General features: G+C 40.4%; 2 protein-coding genes across 3 annotated transcripts; both read left to right on the plus strand.

Annotated features, from left to right (window-relative positions):
- Positions 1-102: 102 nt before the first annotated feature.
- Positions 103-6937, plus strand: stap2a (signal transducing adaptor family member 2a). Its single transcript, XM_028021225.1, has 11 exons — positions 103-392; positions 1940-2011; positions 2094-2213; positions 2310-2366; positions 2453-2604; positions 2678-2809; positions 2899-2968; positions 5177-5279; positions 5404-5499; positions 5594-5722; positions 5809-6937. The coding sequence occupies exons 1-11, from the start codon at positions 285-287 to the stop codon at positions 5862-5864; spliced, it is 1095 nt and encodes a 364-aa protein (XP_027877026.1). The 5' UTR covers positions 103-284; the 3' UTR covers positions 5865-6937.
- A 1257-nt stretch (positions 6938-8194) lies between these two features.
- LOC114146446 (semaphorin-4E-like) lies at positions 8195-19007 on the plus strand. Of its 2 annotated transcripts, XM_028020472.1 has the most exons (15): positions 8195-8487; positions 11265-11574; positions 11709-11854; positions 13417-13479; positions 13567-13665; positions 13779-13878; positions 13965-14090; positions 14945-15090; positions 15229-15407; positions 15495-15651; positions 15828-16050; positions 16167-16279; positions 16375-16532; positions 17311-17360; positions 17472-18025. In XM_028020472.1, the coding sequence occupies exons 2-15, from the start codon at positions 11463-11465 to the stop codon at positions 18023-18025; spliced, it is 2226 nt and encodes a 741-aa protein (XP_027876273.1). In that variant the 5' UTR covers positions 8195-8487; positions 11265-11462. The 2 variants fall into 2 exon arrangements, with proteins under 2 accessions (XP_027876273.1, XP_027876274.1); XM_028020473.1 differs by lacking the exon at positions 8195-8487 and having other exon boundaries at positions 11463-11574; positions 17472-19007.
- The last annotated feature ends 282 nt before the right edge of the window (positions 19008-19289 follow it).

The raw sequence follows: 19289 nt of genomic DNA on the forward strand, positions 1-19289 counted from the left end.
TTTTAAATTGGAAAATGATCAAATGTTTGAATTATTCATTTACTGTCCTGATGCACTTCTTATGTACATGTATTTATTATTGAAGTGGATATCACCCCACAATGTTTTTGCTTCGTTTTTTTTTTCATGTGGTCAACCCCACCCCTATCCATGACCCCCGCAGAGACAGCAGCTCGTATCACCCAGCTGTTAGGCTGTTGCCAGAACACTATCTCATCGGGGAAGGCGTGTCGGTCCCCGAATAAGTCCCTTTGTCCTCAATCAGTGCCCAGCCTGCGACACTCATGGCGGCTGCACCCGTCAGGCAGCGCTGCGGCTCGGGGGGCCCCCGTTCCCAGCTCCCACCCTGCTACTTCGAGGGCTACCTGGAGAAGCGAGGACCGAAGGAAAAGGTAGGTCCAGTCCACCACACCCACCCGGGAGCATGCCGCAGGCTGCGGGGGGTCGGAGCGCGCTGGCGGTGGGTGTGGGATGTACGCGCGCCGCCGATTGCCATACCCGGCTGATCCACCATTCCCTGGAAGCTGTCAACTTCCTTGTTGTGCTGGAATGGGCGAGGCGATCTGAGCGCTGGTTGTGTGGGCATTTCGTTTTCCACGAAACGGATGGGTTTGTGACAGCGGGTCGGCCACTAATCACACGGCGATCATGGGAATCGAGGAATCCGCACTGATGTCAAGACGCTGAGTGTCTTATCTGGGGAACCGTGCATTTCTTGGCTGTCATCAACATCACATTATATGCTCTAGATGTCGCAAACGAATGCCTGCCAACTTTTTTTTCCGCATCACACAGTCTCCAATGCATAAACACTTAAAGTCTTGTAATTCCCTGATCTGCATTTTTAAGTAAAGTTGCATGCAGAAATTCTCAAATTATTCTTCTGCCTTTTGTCTTATTTGATAGGTGAGATGACAAAGACACCCCTCTCCTTCATGTCCACCCATCACTGATTAGGCTCGTTTTAATCCAATACAGGCTCGTAATGTGACACTGGTTCAGGTGCAGGATATTACAGGGATCCAAGGTCCCATATTGGCAGCAACTGAGACTCACTTAAACTATCTTTCTCTTGGGACAGGAAATGGGAATGAGAGAGGGACGCAATGGGGGGATTACCCATTGCACAGCTGGCCACATTTATTGGCATTTAGGGTAAAAGTGTCTAAAAAGCTTTTAGTTTTCCATTTTATTCCAGTATATAAAAAATGTTTTAATGCTGGTACATTTATTCAGCGAGTGTTGCCAATGATTTGTAGAAGCACCTTTTGCCAATAGGACTGAAATCAGTTATATAAAATTAAGGTTTTAATACAGAGAGAGAAATCGTTGACAAATCCATTTTAAGCATCAACCTAAATCTTCGTATATTCTCTCTTGTCTTTAGTTCAGCACACAGTTTCTCAATAGGATGCCTATAGGGGGTGACCTGTCCAAGGAAGAATATTTCAACATTTATTATTTGCCCATATATTCTGGATAATTATCAGAATATAATGGTTTATAATACAATTGGTTAAAATAGAAAAAAAAAAAAGTTGGCTATGGGGATTTTACTTGATTTTTAAAAAATATTTCTGGTATGTGGTTGCCAGATAAACACGGGTCCTTGTTCTGTCTACAGTGGCAAAACGAAATTGAGCTGTGTTACCTCCTGCTTATGCCACAGGGTAAGAGAAAGTTATGGATTCCTCAGTGAAAGTTCATAGACTCCAATCAACAAAAAAAATCAAATGTGAAATTTCTGAAGTTTTTTTGTGCGAGATATGTTATTGATGTAAAAAAAAAAAACATTTGTTTAAAGGTTTTTGACACATATTTTCCAGAGATGTGAATAAATGTAGCCGACACTTTGCGTGAAAAACATCTCTTCTATTGCAACTACAGCTCATCTATGTTTTTTTTTCCTCATGTCTGCTTGTTAATCTGTATATGACAGGCTTCCAGGAGGCTTTGGACTTGCCTTTGTGGGAACTCTTTGTATTTCTTCAATAACGCTAAGGATGCTCATGTAAGTATCACTATGTACCTTCTTCTCTATGTCTTTAATGCGTCACATTGTGCTGACACTAAAAGATATTTGTGTGGACCAGTATGTGGAGAAGCTGGACCTCGGCGGGTTTGTGTCCCTCAAAGATGACAGCAGCCGAGACAGAAACCTGGAAGCGGCGAGACTCATCCTCCGCATGAAAGATGGGGAGACCAAATTCACTGTATGCTTCTTAACAAACTCGTACCATTATTTGCATTTTTTTTTTATCATTAAAAACATCTTGATAAGTATTCAAATGTGCAATTGCCTCCTTTAGGCACCAAACTTGGAGGCCCGGGAGCTGTGGAAAGGTTTCCTCTACTCCGTTATAGATGTGATTATCAGCCTCCTGCATTTCTTTACCAGAGTCTTTTTACCTAGTTCTGTAATGCAAATATTCTTTGATCTTTTGGTTTGCAGTTGAATGTCCCGTCCAGTCTCACGTTACTACCGGGCCAGTTCCAAATGCTGAAGGAAGTGGTAGAAAAAGAACGGACCAGACGGAGAACCCGCAATCCAGGACGAGCTCCTCCTTCGCCCCTCTCTGTTCCCTTAGTGGGCGAGATCCCTCCGTGAGTTCTGCTTCCCTATTACCTTTTTTATTTAAATACTTCCTTACTAACATATATTACTTTTAATCCGTAGGTGTTTTCGTCCAGTGTCACGCACAGAAGCTGAAGTACTTTTGGAGAGACACCCGGACTGTGGCAACATGCTCCTCCGTCCAGGTCGAGACGGATGCTCGCTGGCTGTCACTACCCGCCAGGACCTCAATGGGTAAACCAACACCAAGCATATGGGGAGCTAAGTAGCATAAATGAATCAGTGACGCAACTTCTACCTTTGTCTCTCCCTTTATCATCCAGGTCAGTGTTCAGACATTACAGAGTCACTCAGAGAGACCAAGGTGGTTATGTTATTGATGTGGAAAATCCTGTAAGTGTGATTCAGTTTTCAGCATGGACTATTAAAAATGTTGAAAATCTGACTAGTATAAATGACAGGATATGTCACTGAAAGTGGCATTCAGATCATTCATTTAATACATTTACCTCACCTGCCTGAACTGCCTTGATTTTAGCTCTGGGCTGCAGTGAGATTCTTCTGGTATGATAATCTTGAGTAAAATGTTCACAGTATTGATGCACAGATTTATGCCATTATCAGAAAGAGAGTATGTTCAGACAGAGCAGAAGCCTAAACCTATTGAAAAATGCTTCGCTCATTGACTCTATCTAGCTTTTTATCCATCTGATCCTCCTCTGGTTGAAGTCGGTGACCCATTCCAGTTCTGATCATGAAAATAAACTGATCAGATTTTGTGGACAATTTCATATTTTTCTAAATCTTCCTCTCTTTTTTTTTCTTAGCAGAATAGTTGTTTCCTTTCTAGGATTGTCTTACACCTTCTCTGCTTTCTCAATCATATCTTACTGGAAAGACCAACTTGGTGCTCATTCAACTGTAAAAACATCCACGACAAAGAACTCAGTGATTTACCATGGTGTGTTCACTGACTAAAAAAAAAGATTTTGTCTTTTGGTTTCCAAACAACAAAGTATCAGGGTCATTCAAATGTAAATTCTCTTATTTTGGTAACTGGTTGTTTTCTCGGCGCATCACTAAACACAAATAACAAACTGATGTTAGCCAGTTGTTTAGCTAGGCTATATGCTCCAGCAGAGCCTGCAGTCAGCTGCTTGACAGACCTCCTGTAGCTTGCCCATTGCAGTGTTTTTCCAACATTATCTCCTTAGTAGTGATGAGGGATGCTCTTTTGGGTTCCACACCGTGAATGTCTATAGTATTTGTCTATAAATAAATATTTTGAAACAGTCAAAGGGCAAAGTGTTGGGTCTTTCAGCCACCTCACCAGCAGTGCTGAGTAATATTTAGGGGGAGAGGCTGTGCTGCTTCAGTACTATAAGCAGCACCAGATCTCTATAGATCTGGAGAATCATCCAGTCTCTCCAGTGTGCAGCTGAACTGGAAATAGCGATGTCGCACTGTTGCAGCGCAAGAGTGAATTATGTTCATACTGTGGTTAGTTAGTTAGTTAGTTAGTTAGTTAGTTAGTTAGTTAGTTAGTTAGTTAGTTAGTTAGTTAGTTAGTTAGTTAGTTAGTTAGTTTGAAGCAGCAAAATGTCAGCCCTGCGCTTACAACACTTTAATGCACTGACTTTGGAGAAGTCAGATATTCTTAGGTTATTGTTTTCAGAAATGGTTTTTAGAAATTTGTGAAAACAATAACCTAAGGTAAGGTGCACCTGAGAATGTGGTGCACCTTACAGTGTTTGTGGTGACATCATTTCATTGGTTTCTGTTTCTAAATTGGGACTGGCACGCTGAAATATACAGATTTTACCGGCTAACAAAAATATTTGCTCCACAAGGCATGTCTTTGTATGCAATTCAATTAGTAGCTTATTCAGTAACAGTCCGTTAACTGCAAAATTATTAATAAATGTTAAACACTTTTCATTTTTGTGAATTTGCAACTAAAAACTTAAATTAGTGGAATTTTTGTGATAGACCAGCATCCCATAGCCTTCGTTATTAAATGGAAAAAAAGATTATCTTAATACATGAAAATGTTTAGCAGGCATTATAATAACCTCGAGTTCTTCTAAATTAGTTTATACACATTCTCCTTTGCTAAATTGCTCAAGCTCAATAAAATTACGTGGAATGCACAACATAAAAAAGCTGAATAGAAATGCAAGCTACACTTTTTTTTTCTTATTTTATGTGTAAAAAATTGTGTTGAATTGAGTCTTTTTGCTTCTGCATTGCAGTGAAGCGCTACTTTAAATTGCTTGTGGTTGTATAGTGAACAAATGTAAAGTAATCCGAGGTTTATGAATACTTTTCAAGGCATTGCAGAATGCCATCCAGGTATAGTGAAATCAAAACATTTGCAGTTAAAATTGAAAGAAAGTATTTTCATGTTGATGAAGTAGTTTAATAATTTTCAAATTTAAAAGATAATGTAAATAATGTTCACTTCCAGTTAAAAGTTGAAGTATTCTGTGACTTTGTCCTTACCTTTTTCTATCAGACAATGCATTTTAAATTTATACGTTTTATCCAAATTGGTTTTGAAAATGTTTTGCGAGAGATGAAAAAGATTATGTCCTGCTGCAGATTCCCTGTGCAACACTGCATGATGTCATTGACGCCTTGGTAGAGAAGACGGCGGGCACTCTGCAACCGTTCCTTCTGGAAGAACCGTACGAGGAGAATATCAGTGAGAAAACACAGAGAAATACACACACAAAAAAAGAATAATTTTTCTGTCTCTCATGGCTTTTTATTCAACTTTCATGAGTAACCTATAATGCTAAACACGCCGAATCTGTTCATATTGTTAGCATATGTTTCTGCTAATGACGAAAATGGAGAGAAGATCCTCCATACTGCCCCCTCCAGCCCCTTGCCCAGGGTCCCCGCTCTGCCTCCAAAACAAGGTTTGTCTTGGCCACTGAAGTCCTAGCTAGTGCAGACGGAGACAGACTGCAGTGATATTCACCTTTTTTTTTTCTTTTTTTTTTTTTTGCACAGACCGTTGGTGCACCAGCCCTCTGTCCCGGTCCCCGGCTGCGGACCGTCGGATCCTGACCTCACCGGTACCGGCCTCTCCCACCAACCCAATGAGGCGACTCATCTTGTCCCCTTCACCTCTTACACAAAGTGAGTACAACAGTCTGTCGTTCACACCTGCAGCAGTCAGATGTTATTTGGCTTCACTGCTTTTTTGTTTTTTAATCTGTTCACAGCACTGAATGAGGAGCTCAAACTTACACTGGAAAAGAGGAAAACCAGCCAGGACTGACATGAGGAAGATCTTCCAACGTTTTTTCAAACCAGCTTCGGCATGTTCTCATCTGGTGCCTTTTTGGTGGAAGACAAGTCACTACAAAGCCTCTTCTTTCTCCTATGACTCGAGGGGATAAAGAAAAAAAATAATAACTCTGTCTCATAAGATGGTGCTGGCCTTTTGCTTTATCTGAATGCATCCAGCTGTTACCAACTGCCTCTACGACCAATCATAGTGCCACAACAACTATAAATCTGCCGGTACATTCCAGACCACTAGCTGAGACATTATTATTTGTCTGACTGGCGAGATGCTGAAGGTTCTGCTAATAAAAATACATACCACGCATTGCAGAGATTTACAGCTGAAAGTGTATTCTCCACTGATTTATCTACAGAAAGAAAGAAGACCCGGCTGTTTCAGCACTGAATTTTTTGTCCGCCTACCATTTATAACAAGACTGATAAGTAATCCAGGTCGAACTGAACTGGAGAGAAACTGAATTCTGCACAACTTCTCTGCCTTCTGCTCCAAGATCTCTTTTGAGGTTGATGAACAACTTTCATCACGTTGCTGATTGTTGACAGTGATTGTTCTTGCTCTCCACTCAGCTGCTAAGTGATCCACGTCTGACCTGCTGGATTCGTCTGCTACTGTATCTCTTCTGTTGTGTGACGCCTTTGACTCCCCATTTCTCAGCCATGTCTGTAAAATTCAGCTGATTTCTCTTCCTTCACCAAAAAAGTCTCAATCTGCCTCCTGGAGTATTGGCTGTAAATCAAAGCGACAGAAACGTCATCAGCACACCATCTTTGCAGAAGCACAAGTGCCTGATGAGTTTGTTTGACAGTATTATGTTAACCTCTATTTCTCTACGGTATTACATTTGATGGTGCTTAAATGTAAAGTGTTTTTACCCTCATGTTTGACATTTTTGTCCCCCTCCCATCCCTACAGATTGGTATCAAATTGTGAACAACTGACTATTAAGTGTCTTCATACGATGAACAATTTACTGAATGTTTGTACATACAGTAGGTTGTTATGCATACATGGTTACTATTAAAAATGTGTGTTTTTGATAATTACGGAGAGCATTTGATTTCTTCCTTGGGTCAATTTGTGATAAAATGTTTGTCCGCACAAACCTCTTCTGGTTTTAAATTATTATTTTTATTTAGTCCGTGTCTTAGTGACAGAGCGAGAACATTGCATTAAGAAAAGAATGGGCATCACGGTCATCAGGAAGACTGCTGCCTAAGCTGCTGTCCAAAAAACAGAGACTTGCTGTTCAGAGTACTGTCTCCAAGCATATCGATGGAAAGTTGGGTGGAAGGAAAAAATGCGTTAGAAAAAGCGTAAAGAACAGGGATAACCATCACTTTGAGTGGTTTGTAAAGTAATGCTCATACAATACTTTGGGAGAAGATTGGGATATGCTAGGTTAGTCTTTCAAAATAAATCTTGCAAATATCCTTCAAATCCAAACTTGTTCTTTCATAATTCAATATTCAGGACATATTACACATTTCTAATAGGATTTAGAGACCAGAGGCAATGCTAGAACTAATCCTAACAAAAAATACATTATGCTGTTGGATGGTACACTGAGTGACAGACATTATTAAGGATTTTTTTTTATTAAAACTAATTATTTCTTTAAATGTTACATAATACTAATAAGCAGTTGTGATTAAATTGAAATACAGAAAGTGAGTCCTCAATGTTTCAATGACTATATGTAACTGTCTTTATTTTTGTCCCATCTTTGTATTACACAACAATGTTCAGGATAAATGTTGGCTTAAAATGAACAGTTTGAACACAGTAGTTATTTTTTATTTATTTGTTTGTTTTAAGAGAAATTATGAAGTGAGACGGAACTTCTGCCATAACTCTGAACGTGAAATGTTTCTCACAAAAAAAAAAGCCTTTTAAAATAGTGAAGCTCTCACCTGACAGAGATGTCACCCCGTGACGCTTTATGAAATCTGTTGAGAAGTAATTTAACCTAAAATTTGAACTGCTTTACCCTGCAGTACTTGACGACTCATGTGTAATGGCGCACGGTGCAAATGAGATATTCAATAACATCAATAAAATTATTGATGCTTTACAATGCCCTTCAGAGACCGCTGTAGGTCTATATTTTCCCGTACTCCTGCAAATGATTAAATCAGCTATTATCTATTAACAAATTAGTCCTTACACAGATAATAGACTGCACCCTTAGGGTTAGATTTGCATGTAGTCCTCTGGCTGCATTGTCTGTAACGCTGCTCGTGGATGAGCTGTGCCCTCTAGCGTCTGATAGTAGTGACCATCAGCAATGAGAACTTGATTGGACCAGAGGTCAGCGCCTTCAGTCGCCGCCTTAACAGCGCTGTGTGACCGCAGAGGCAGCAACGACAAAGCTAGAGGGGGGGGGGGACAAACCAACTATTTGTATCGTATGCTTTCTTTTAGCGCAGGAAGTGGGTACAGAGAGATTCTTCAGCCCTCCTGAGTTCTCCTCCCGTGTGTGTTCATAAAGACCCACCTGAGACAGAAAGGACGGGCTGCGGAAGCGTCAGAGAAGAAGCGCTTTTATTCCCAGAGGGAAGGGAAAGCTGTTCTGTGGACTCACACATCTTAAAAGGTATGTTTGAACGTAAACTGCGGCTGTGTGCATTTTGTTCCACTTGTTATCCCCCCCCCCATGCAAAACAGTTATTGTTGCAAAAGCAGGCCTGTAAATGTGTCTGACCAGGTGCTGGTTAGTTTGAATTTTATCTTCCGCAATCTTGGGTGTTTCAGTGCTCGGGTAAGAGACTCGGCGTCTAAACGTTGAAGTTCCTGTGTTCAGTTTACAGCTTAACCAGCTTAAGGAACAATTGGTATTTTAAGATGAATGGTACTACTAAGGAGATGAGTTTCATGGAAATTACAAGCTAGGTAAACGTATTAGAGTTAGAACAAAAAAACTTAATTTTTAACTTAACCTGTTTGCATTTAGAACTACTTCAGCCGCTAAAAGAGGGATCAGAGGGGACAATTACCGACTCTACAATTTTAATGTAGATTTGTAAAAATCCAAAATCTCACAAGCTTCTATATGTTGAAATATCTATTTATATACCGATTTATTTATGTTTAATTATGCTTTATTTTTTTCACTCTTGTACCATGACACTACTTCCTGGCTCTATCACCTACACTCCTATACATAACAACAAAAGTCAAACTGGTTTCCTGCAAAGTCTTATAAAGTCTTACATCTAACAATGTTAGTTTGTGGCCTCAAAAAGTCCTACGAATGAATAGATTTTCCACTATGTGTATTATTGTCGTAAATCCTAACAATTGGGTCTTCAATTGTGTGGGGTGTGTGTGTGGGGGTGTGTGTGTGTGTGTGTGTGTGTGTGTGTGTATATGCTGTGTCAAATTTACAAATCTCTTCATGCAGGGAAGTAATCTTCTAAAGAATTCTGCTAATCAAGGTGGCTTACAGGCATGAATGTAATTTTACCCTATTCTAAGCCAGTTGTAGATTAAAATTTAAAATAAAAATGCTCTTCAATATATCAACATTAGCATTCGCATTTGCCAACGTTAGCCAGTTTTTAACATTAGCCAATTTTTAACATCTTTATTGCTCCAATGAGTGAAACTGAGCCAATATTAATAATAAGCAATATTTATGTACAGTTTGTTGCTGCATGCGTTTTGGGAAAGGATTGGCCATGTGGTGTTTGTTTAGTCATATGGCAGTAATAGTGATGAAGCACAGAATTGTGGGGTGTTTGGCTGGAGTAGTGAAGCAATGTCAGCGGTGTAGTCGGTTTTGTTGAAAGCGTTGGGAAAGATATGTCATATTGGTTATTACCCAAAGCGACGATATTAATTTTGGCCGAAAAACAGGAAAAAAATAATTATACTAAAAAAACAAATAAATAAATTGCCAAACCTGTAAAAAGTCTCACTTAAATCGACATGTTATAACTTGCTCTTTCCTCCATTGCACTCTGTTCCCCTTTTGTGACAATATATTCACGTGTGTGAAATCTAAACTGGTGCTACAGCGTCTAGGTTGTAACCTGCTCTTTCTGCCCTGAGACATTTTCCTGAGGGCTATGTTTTTGACTTGATTATTTTATCAATTGGATAAATGTTGCTATGGGTACCTGTCATAAAGCTTGCAGTTTACTGTCGTAAGATGCTGAAGTCAGGCAGCCGAGGTGTAAATGCACTAAAGTCACCGGGCTGGAAGAAAGCCAATTTTAGTGAGTAAAATTGTAGCTATTTTGACTAAACTCTTAAACTGGATTTGAATGAGTCAAATATTAAGTTGCAATCTTTCAAAATTCACGTAGGTCTTCAATGTAAATTATAAAAGCCCTACGAATAATTTCCTGAAATGTGCAAAACTCTGAAATTAGGAGGGTAATGTTTACGCCCACCCATCACCACGCATCTCACTACTTCATCAAAAACTTTCTGGAAACACCCCTGCACTTACCACCATTTTTGCTGCATAAAATCTCTATAGTTCTATATATATATATATATGTGGTGGTGGGGACTGGCTTTGCTCCAGAATATGTGAAGCACATCTTCTCAGGTCCGCATTCTCTGACATGCTGAGGCTCATCAGGACAACACGTACTCCAACACAACTCTGGCACACACACACACACACTTCCTCAGCTGGGCTAGGGTTAGGGTAGGGCTAGGGTGCGTGTGTGTGTGTGTGTGTGAGTGAGTGAAACTGGCTTTGCTCCAGAATATGTGAGCACATCTTTTCAGGTCCGCATTCTCTGACATGCTGAAGCTCATCACGACAACACGTACTCCAACACAGCTCTGGCACACACACACACACACACACACACACACACACACACCTCCTCAGCTGGGCCTACTAGTACAACCTGACAGAACACTCCAGAATACGTATATTTTGTAAAGTTAGAGCAGTGTAATTACAGTTAAATCAGTTCAGAAATATGTCATGTGTTTTTTTTGTTGTGCTTGTTTTAATCATTTCATTTGTGGTTATGGTGTTTTAGTGACGTAATATCTGTCAGTCCTCTGCATTTGCTGTGTGAACAAGCAGGCATTTTGCAAGGTTTTTCTACTTGCAACATCTCTGAGCTGAAAACCTCCGCGCTCACCCTCTGTGTTATAGAGCTCCGCGCTGCAGAAGAGCTGAGCCTGACATCCCAGCACCCTGCTGAAGGCTTTTCATGGCTCTGCATTAACATCACTATGGCGTTGACAGAATTACTGCTGTGCTGACTTTAGCTCACTCTGCTTTGTTGTTTTTTGTTTTTTTTAACATCCTGTGTTTGGTCTTTTGCTGGACACTTTTTAGACCTCCTCTGTCTCAGGTCTGAAACATTCATAGTGATATTCATACGACTTTCTCTCTTTCAGCCTTCATTGGCATTGTGTCTTCGGTCTGTCTCATCCGTCTCACCATGGATGGCCCGCTGAGCGGGGCCAGTGAAGGGGCCAGTGCCCTGCAGACTTCATCACGTCACAGATGCCCCTTGCTGTCTTTATCCCTGTATGAATGACTGTTTTGGAAACAATAAAGCCCCCAAATTCCTCTTTGATTGAACAAAAGGAACCATGCATCCGCTGCTGTCCCTCAGTGTCTTCGGACTGCTGCTGCCCCAGGCCTTGATGCGTGTGGTGGACTCGCCCTTGAACTGTATCCCACGCAGATCTGTGCCCAGTAATAGTGAGTGTTGCTCTTTCTTCTTGTGTAACCTTGGTTTTTGGGTGTGCGTTGTCAGCTCGTGTTGGCTCACAATGCCGTACGTTTGGACCGACTCGCTGGTTTAAATGCCGAGTTAAGGACTCTTCTGTCTCCAGGCAACAACGCCCTTCTGTTTTGGGAGGAGGGCGTGTTCAACTACTCCGCCATGCTGTTAAGAGAAGACCTGGACCTGTTAGTGGTGGGTGCCAGAGAGGCCATGTTCGCTCTTGATCTCAGAAACATCTCCAAGAAAATTACTTCAGTAAGCACAAATCCAAAACTCATTCTCTTAACCAACATCTCTGAGATAGGTTGTTGTTGTTTTTTTTTGGCGACTTATTCGCTCTGTGCTATTTGTGGTGCTGTCATTTACTTTCACAAATGTTGTGACTTCCCCCAGGAGTCTGTGTTTTTTTATTGAAATTGTCTGTAATATATCAGCACAGCGGGCTGCACAGTGGCGCAGTTGGTAGCACTGTTGCCTTGCAGCAAGAAGGTCCTGGGTTCGATTCCCGGCCGGGGTCTTTCTGCATGGAGTTTGCATGTTCTCCCTGTGCATGCGTGGGTTCTCTCCGGGTACTCCGGCTTCCTCCCACAGTCCAAAAACATGACTGTCAGGTCAATTGGTTTCTCTAAATTCTCCCTAGGTGTGAGTGTGTGTGTGAATGGTTGTTTGTCCTGTATGTCTCTGTGTTGCCCTGCGACAGACTGGCGACCTGTCCGGGGTGTACCCCGCCTCTCGCCCGGAATGTAGCTGGAGATAGGCACCAGCAACCCTCCCGACCCCATTAGGGACAAGGGTGAACGGAAAATGGATGGATGGATGGATATCAGCACAGAGGAGCACCAGATTGTAATGTGAAAAAAAATAATACATTGTTTTCCAAAGCATTTTACTGGTGTAAAGTGTGGCATGCATTTCTATTAATTGACTTAATAAATGTAAAGTAGTAGTATTATACTAACTATGCACATCTAAGATTTTTATCTGTTCCTCAATATAAAATGGTTCATGCTCAGTCAGCTTTCAGGTCTATTGTGTTTAGGTCTGGCATTTAACTAGGCCGTTCAAACACAAAAGTGTGTTTTGATCTAAACGCATGGCTTCCAAGCTGTGTCAAACCAGCAGTTTATCATTGCATTTTATAGCTAAGGGCAAAATTATTAATACTAATTTTGGCCGGTGAGGCTAATATTTCAAATTAAATCCCTTAAACTCTTAGACGAAAATGAGACCAAAGTCTCTAAGAAGATAAAATGATACAAAATGAATATATTATTTTTGTGTGTTTTTTTTACTAAAATGATATTTTTAACAACATTTTTACCCTTCTGCATAGTCAGTGGAATTTTCTTTTTGGCATTAAGGCAACCAAACCCTTCTTGTAATTTCCTGCATGTTTCTACTGATATTATGACAATGAGCTCCAGGTCCTTTTAGTGGAAAGGCCTTCATGCAAACACCAAATCTCCTGCCACAGATTCTGTATTTCAGATTCAAGTTGGCATTCTGGCTGAGCACTCCAAAATAATTACATAACTTCTAGTAACAAAAAACAAGTTGGTTAATTAATTTGCTTAAACAACTCTTAATGTATCATGTATTAAGGGTCCCGTATCAAGAATGACCAATTAAGTTAGACATATTTATCTGATCCCTTATAGAGTTTAACATATTTACAGTTCCAGGCCACAGAACCAGAAGCATCCAAATAAAACTTCTGTGTGATGTAGCAAAGATTTTCTACCATTGAAAAAAAACAACAACATTTTATTTAAAGGAAAAAATAAACCTAACAACAATCTGTGGGTTTGCCCTTTCAGGTTGAATGGAAAGCTTCTCCAATACAAGTGAGGGACTGTAAAAGGAAAGGAAAGGATGCAGAGGTTGGTCGCTTTACCGGCATGCTGCCATATTGCAACATTTTTAACTTGTTGGATTTCTTAAAAATCTATTTAAATTGACATTTTCAGACAGAGTGCAAGAACTATATCAGAATACTCCATGAGATGGTGGATGGGAAGATGTATGTGTGTGGAACTAATGCTTTTGATCCAGCATGTAAGAAGATGGTAAGAAATTCAAAGCTGCTGTAATATAGTTTTTTTTTTTTTTTTTCATCCTGATCATTTTGAGGACTTGCGAAATAAGGTCATGGTTCAGCACTGTCCGTTTCTTGTTGCAGTCGTATGCAGACGGGAACTTGGCATTAATGGAACCCGAAGACGACGGCAAAGGAAAATGTCCATTTGATCCGTTCCAAAGACATGCCTCCATTATGATAAGTGAGTAGAAATTCTGACTTGCAAAAGGTCTGGGTAAAACTTGAAAATGCCACTGATGTTTTTATTCGAATCTCATTCCCTGGCAGAGAATGACCTGTACTCAGCCACTTCCATGAACTTCCTTGGCTCTGAGCCGGTCCTGATGCTCAGCCCATATGTCAACCCCCTGTCTGGTCCCATACGCACGGAGATAAAAACCTCCTGGCTTTATGGTAATATGGAACTTAAGTGTTGATGAGCATTTTTGATTGTTTTGATGCAAAGGCACAAGACATTGTCCAGGTAGTGTGTGTTTGGTTGCATTTTAACGTGGGAGTTCATTCAAATATTTCCTGTGCCCTTTAAAATTTAATTAAGTAATCTTAGTCCTAGGAATGCACTAACATGAGAACAATTGCCAAGTTGGCAACAGGGACAATTTTCAATGTTAGGAAAAGTAACTGATACAAGCAGTTACTTTTCCCTACAGCTGTTTCCCTTTTTAATGCAGCACAAAGATTAGCATGATTAGTTGGTTGATTGGCTGATTTCTATTTGTATTTATTGTTTTTAGAAATATTTTATTGTTTGTTTTAGTTTTTAAATTATTATTTGCCCTTTATGACTCTGACAAACCTGAACCAGAATCTTTATGCTGCTATTTTGGTCAATACTGAAACTCTGTACATACATGAAAATGGCATGAAAACTACCACTCCGCTGCATCACCAAATATGTTACATGGGCAAACATGGCCAACCCCCCTCCCTCCAGAAAGACATTATAATTATTAATATTGGTGTAGTTTTTGCTTATGGGCCTGGAACCTATATGTTAAAAACTAACTTCCATCGCTTCCCTTGTCAATATGAAGTGCACTTCTATTAAGAGGAGAGACTTTAATCAGTAAAACTGTCATTTAAGGAGTTAAATATTTGTTCTGTGTGTTGAGGATTGAAGTTAATGGTCTTATGTAATATGTTGATACATGTCTGTACTTTCTGTATCTAAGGGACCTGGGTGTTTAAAGGAACATTTTCATCTTGATCATGTGTAGCAAATATATTTTTATTTTCTGCTATTCCAGATCCCAACTTTGTTTCCATGGCATCGATGCCAGACAGTGAGAAGGACGACAACGACGACAAGGTGTACCTCTTCTTCAGCGAGACGGCTGTAGAATTCAACTGCTACAGCAAACTGGGAGTGTCCCGTGTGGCCCGTGTGTGCAAGGTAATGTGAACAACAAAAACGCAAACAGCACTTCCTCATCCCCGCTAGTTCTGCCATTTTCGCTGCTTGATAAAGAATTCTCTCTTCCCGGTTTCCTCTTGGCCTTGTTTTGTGACAGAACTGCCTTTGTGCTCATAGGGAGATGAAGGAGGTCAGAGGACATTGCAGAAGAAATGGACATCCTTCCTTAAAGCCAGTTTGGACTGTCCAGTCCCAGGCTCCCAGTTGCCTTACATTATCCAGGACTCGTACCGCTGGTGTGATCCCTCCCTGCACTGGAAGGAGTGCGTTTTTTACGCCACCTTCACCTCGCAGTCGTATGTTTACACCAACAAACAAAAGAGTTCTTCATGGATTGCGGCTTAACACTCAATGACCTTTGGATTTCTCATCATGTGTTTCAGACACACATCTGAAATATCTGCAGTGTGTGCGTACCGCATGTCTGACATCAGTAAACAGTTTTCAGAGGGCAAGTACAAGACCCCGGCCTCCGTGGAAACCTCTTACATAACGTGGGTGACGTTCAGCGGAGAGATCCCTGAGCCTCGGCCTGGAGCTGTGAGTCCTACCTTTAATTTAGAACGTGTGTTGTTGAAGTGTTTGGAGCAAAGCAGAATCTTAATGGGTCGCTCTGTTCTTTTTTATGAGTCAACTCAGCAGGAAACCAGTTCCTCCTGAACCCTTGATTGTGTTGTGCTCCTTTTCTCTCTCTCCTCGCCTTCCTCCTTCACCAGTGCATAAACAGAGAGGCTACTAACTCGGAAATAAAAACGACCCTGGACCTCCCGGATAAGACCCTTCAGTTCATCCGAGAAAAGCCGCTCATGGACCAGGCTATTGAGCCAATAGGGGGCAGACCATTGCTAACGCATAAGGGAACTGCATTCACACAGATTATAGTGAAGCAAGTGCAAGCTTTGGATGGTGAAAAGTACAACGTCATGTTTATAGGCACCGGTGTGTGATCGTGTCCAGCTCTGGCATTCATTTCCATTTTCCTATTAGTCCCCGAATGCATGTTATTTACTTTTAGAATTATATTCATTATTTCTTGTCATTTATTTTAATTTAAGATCAAGGCAAGTTGCTGAAGGCTTTGCACAATGAAGAGATGTTCATCATAGAAGAAGTCCAACTTTTCACCCCTCCTCAGAAAATCAAGATCCTCAAGTTTTCCAATAAAATGGTAATATAAAGCCACAGTAGTTTAATTAGAAAATCACTGTTCAGGTCTACAATTACAACCACAACTTTGCTTGCTTTGTGTTTGTTTTTGCACAGGGTCAGATTTATGTCGGCTCAGACACCAGTGTAGTTCAAATATCACCAGCTAACTGTGAGAGGTCCTCTACCTGTTTCGACTGTGTTTTATCCAGAGATCCATACTGTGGATGGGACAAGGTTGAGGGGAAATGTGTTTCTGTTTCCAGTTCACAGAGGTAAGCCGTGCTCAGTTTACACATCCCTTGAAAAAGTATTTATACCCCTTGAACTTAACACATTTTGTCACCTGACAATCACAGGCTTCAATGTATTTTAGTAGGATTGTAAAGTGGAAGGAAATGGATATAAATAATGCAAAATATTAATCTGAAAACCTCACCTGGTTTCATATTTTGAGCACATTTCGTTGTATGTATCTGAGTGTCTCAACCGGGTGTGAACATCGAGAGGCTGAAATGTCTAAACTTCTACCTGATCACCTCTGTGTAATATCTCAAGCTCAGTCTCTTACAGAATTTCTTTCAGACTTAGCTTTATTCTGAGCAGATTCCCTGTCCCAGCTAAAGAAAAGCATCCCCACTGCATGATGCTGCAACTTCCATGTTTCACTATAGGGATGGTGCGTTCAGGGTCCTGTAAAATTCAAATAAAATACGTCAAGGTTTAAAGTCTGAAGGGTATGCAACCAATAAAAACGCAAGCAATTATCAGTTGTTGTTTTTTTCAGCAGAAAGCAGGTAATCTAGTCTCCCTGTAGTCTGCAGCAAGGAAAGGAAACTTATTCCTCTACACATGCATACAAATAGTAGCAAACTTCTTCAGGTTTTCTCAACTGACAGATGAGTTCTTAGCTGCCCCACTCCTTTCTAATTTTGCCCTGGGCAAACGCCCCCATGGCCAATATTAAAAACCACCACTGGGAGAATGAATAATTTACAAGGCACTATAACTGTTTTAAACTAAACTAGTATTTTAACTTTATTTTTTTTTTAGTGCGCTCATCCAAGATATGAAAGGAAATGCTAGTCACTGCCCTGATGCTGGTGAGTTAGTGCTCTTCTGCAGCATTATCACTGCGTATTGATTCACTTCAAAAGGAACTGAGGGTTTGTGGGTTGTTAAACTAATGTTGTGGGATCTTGTTTTGATTTCAGGGCCTGTTGTTGAGCCTTTGACCCGGAACATCAAGCCTGGAAGGATACTTAAGCTCAGGTGTCCTTCACCTTCCAACCTGGCAAAACTCATCTGGAAGCGGAATGGCATACCTCTCCCACATTCACCTGAGGATGGACTGCTCATTCTGGACGACTCAGATAATAATAATAATAACTCTGGTAAATACAGCTGCTTGTCTGTGGAGAAATCCAAAGCTGGCGAGTACGAGACCATTGTAGTCAATTACGAGGTCATTATAAGCCTCGAAAACGGGGGCGTTACTCAGGCTCAGAGCAGTGGTGAGTCTCACTCTGGACTGATAGTTGCAATTGTCGTCCTTGCTGTTTGTCTCGTTCTCCTTTTGACCTGGAGAGTTGTCAAGCGCCACATTAACCTGCCTTGTGATCGCACTAAAGAGAAAGCAGAAGAACCCCAGCAGACTCGTGACTTAGAGGCCAAGGATGCCAGTGTGCCTTTGGCGGCTGAAACACCGAACAAACACACCAGTGCAGGGGATGCGCCATGTCAGAGGGGACCAACACGCAAGGAGTAACCCTTTCGTCTATGCACCTTGACGAGTCAACTATTTGGAAATGGCTAATGTTTTACTACAAAAAAAAGAAAGAAAATGTAGTGTGTATTTTTTTTGTTGAAAGTTGTGTCATCTTGAATAACTGAGTGTAAAAGGACTAATTTTTTTTATTATTATTATGATGAGATCAAAGATGACACGTTTCTTTAAGGTTTTCTTTTTGTTAGCTTCACTGTTTAAAAAAAGGAGGAAACGAGCCAGAAGTATACACACCTAGTGTAACATACAATTCAATCTACTAAACTCTTTTTTTTATTTTAAAAATAACATTTATCTTTTTGTTTAGTTTTTTTTGTTGGGCAAACATCTTTGCTGGTGAAGGTCCAGGGAGCCAAACATTCAACTTTTACTTCCCAAAGTAAACTTTTAAATCCCATTTTAGATTTTTTTGGTGGCCTCCTGTTTTTTTAAGTTGTTTATTTTAGGTTATTAGACTAAAACCCATTCTATACTATACTGTCAGGTTTACTGACTAAAACCAGTTACCCTGCTGAAGTTTTCTTTTTAGACTTTGAAAACAATACACGCGTACATAAATCTTGCTATAAAAGCTGACAAAAGCGTTTCTGCTTCAGCTTCAGGCCTTGTAAAATCTGTGTATTTTCTACTCCTAATTCATTGCACAACTATTTGTGCCAGAGGGCAAATAGCTGCTACATGCTGCTGTGTACCGTAATTAATTTTACTGTGAGCGCCAGTTTGGATTGATGGATGGATGTGGGCATCCCATAACTTTTGTTGTTGTTATTCATGTGCAGTTTATAAGCAGCAGCACTAAAAAAAAAACTTGTTTAGCTGACGGTAGATGTAAATTCAGGAGGTTTTTCTAATAGGTTCAAACCCTTTTTTAAAAGCTTTCAGTTGTTCAGACTAATTTTAACGCTTTTGGCACAAGTTTGATGCTTTTGTGGTATTTTTGTGTGTTTTAAATTGTTATAATCCTCCATAATCCTGATTTTTTTTTTCAGGGGTTTCTACTGTAAATGGAATTGAGGCACCTTGTTTTCCAGTTGCCAGCTTGAAAAGAGTTTATTTTGAAATAAAGTTTTTTTATTTTTTAACTTAAAAAAAAAAAACTTCTCTTGACCTGGTTTTCTGAATCTGAACAAGTTTTATTTCGACATGTCGGCAAGACTGGGTTTGTGAAGAATGTGACGAGCAGATGTTGAAGTTATCTGATGTAAATCAATTTTCTGTTCATGACAGCTCTAGTTTGGACAAGAAC

The sequence above is a fragment of the Xiphophorus couchianus genome, chromosome 6 (genome assembly GCF_001444195.1).
Source record: "Xiphophorus couchianus chromosome 6, X_couchianus-1.0, whole genome shotgun sequence".
Taxonomy (NCBI): Eukaryota; Metazoa; Chordata; class Actinopteri; order Cyprinodontiformes; family Poeciliidae; genus Xiphophorus; species Xiphophorus couchianus.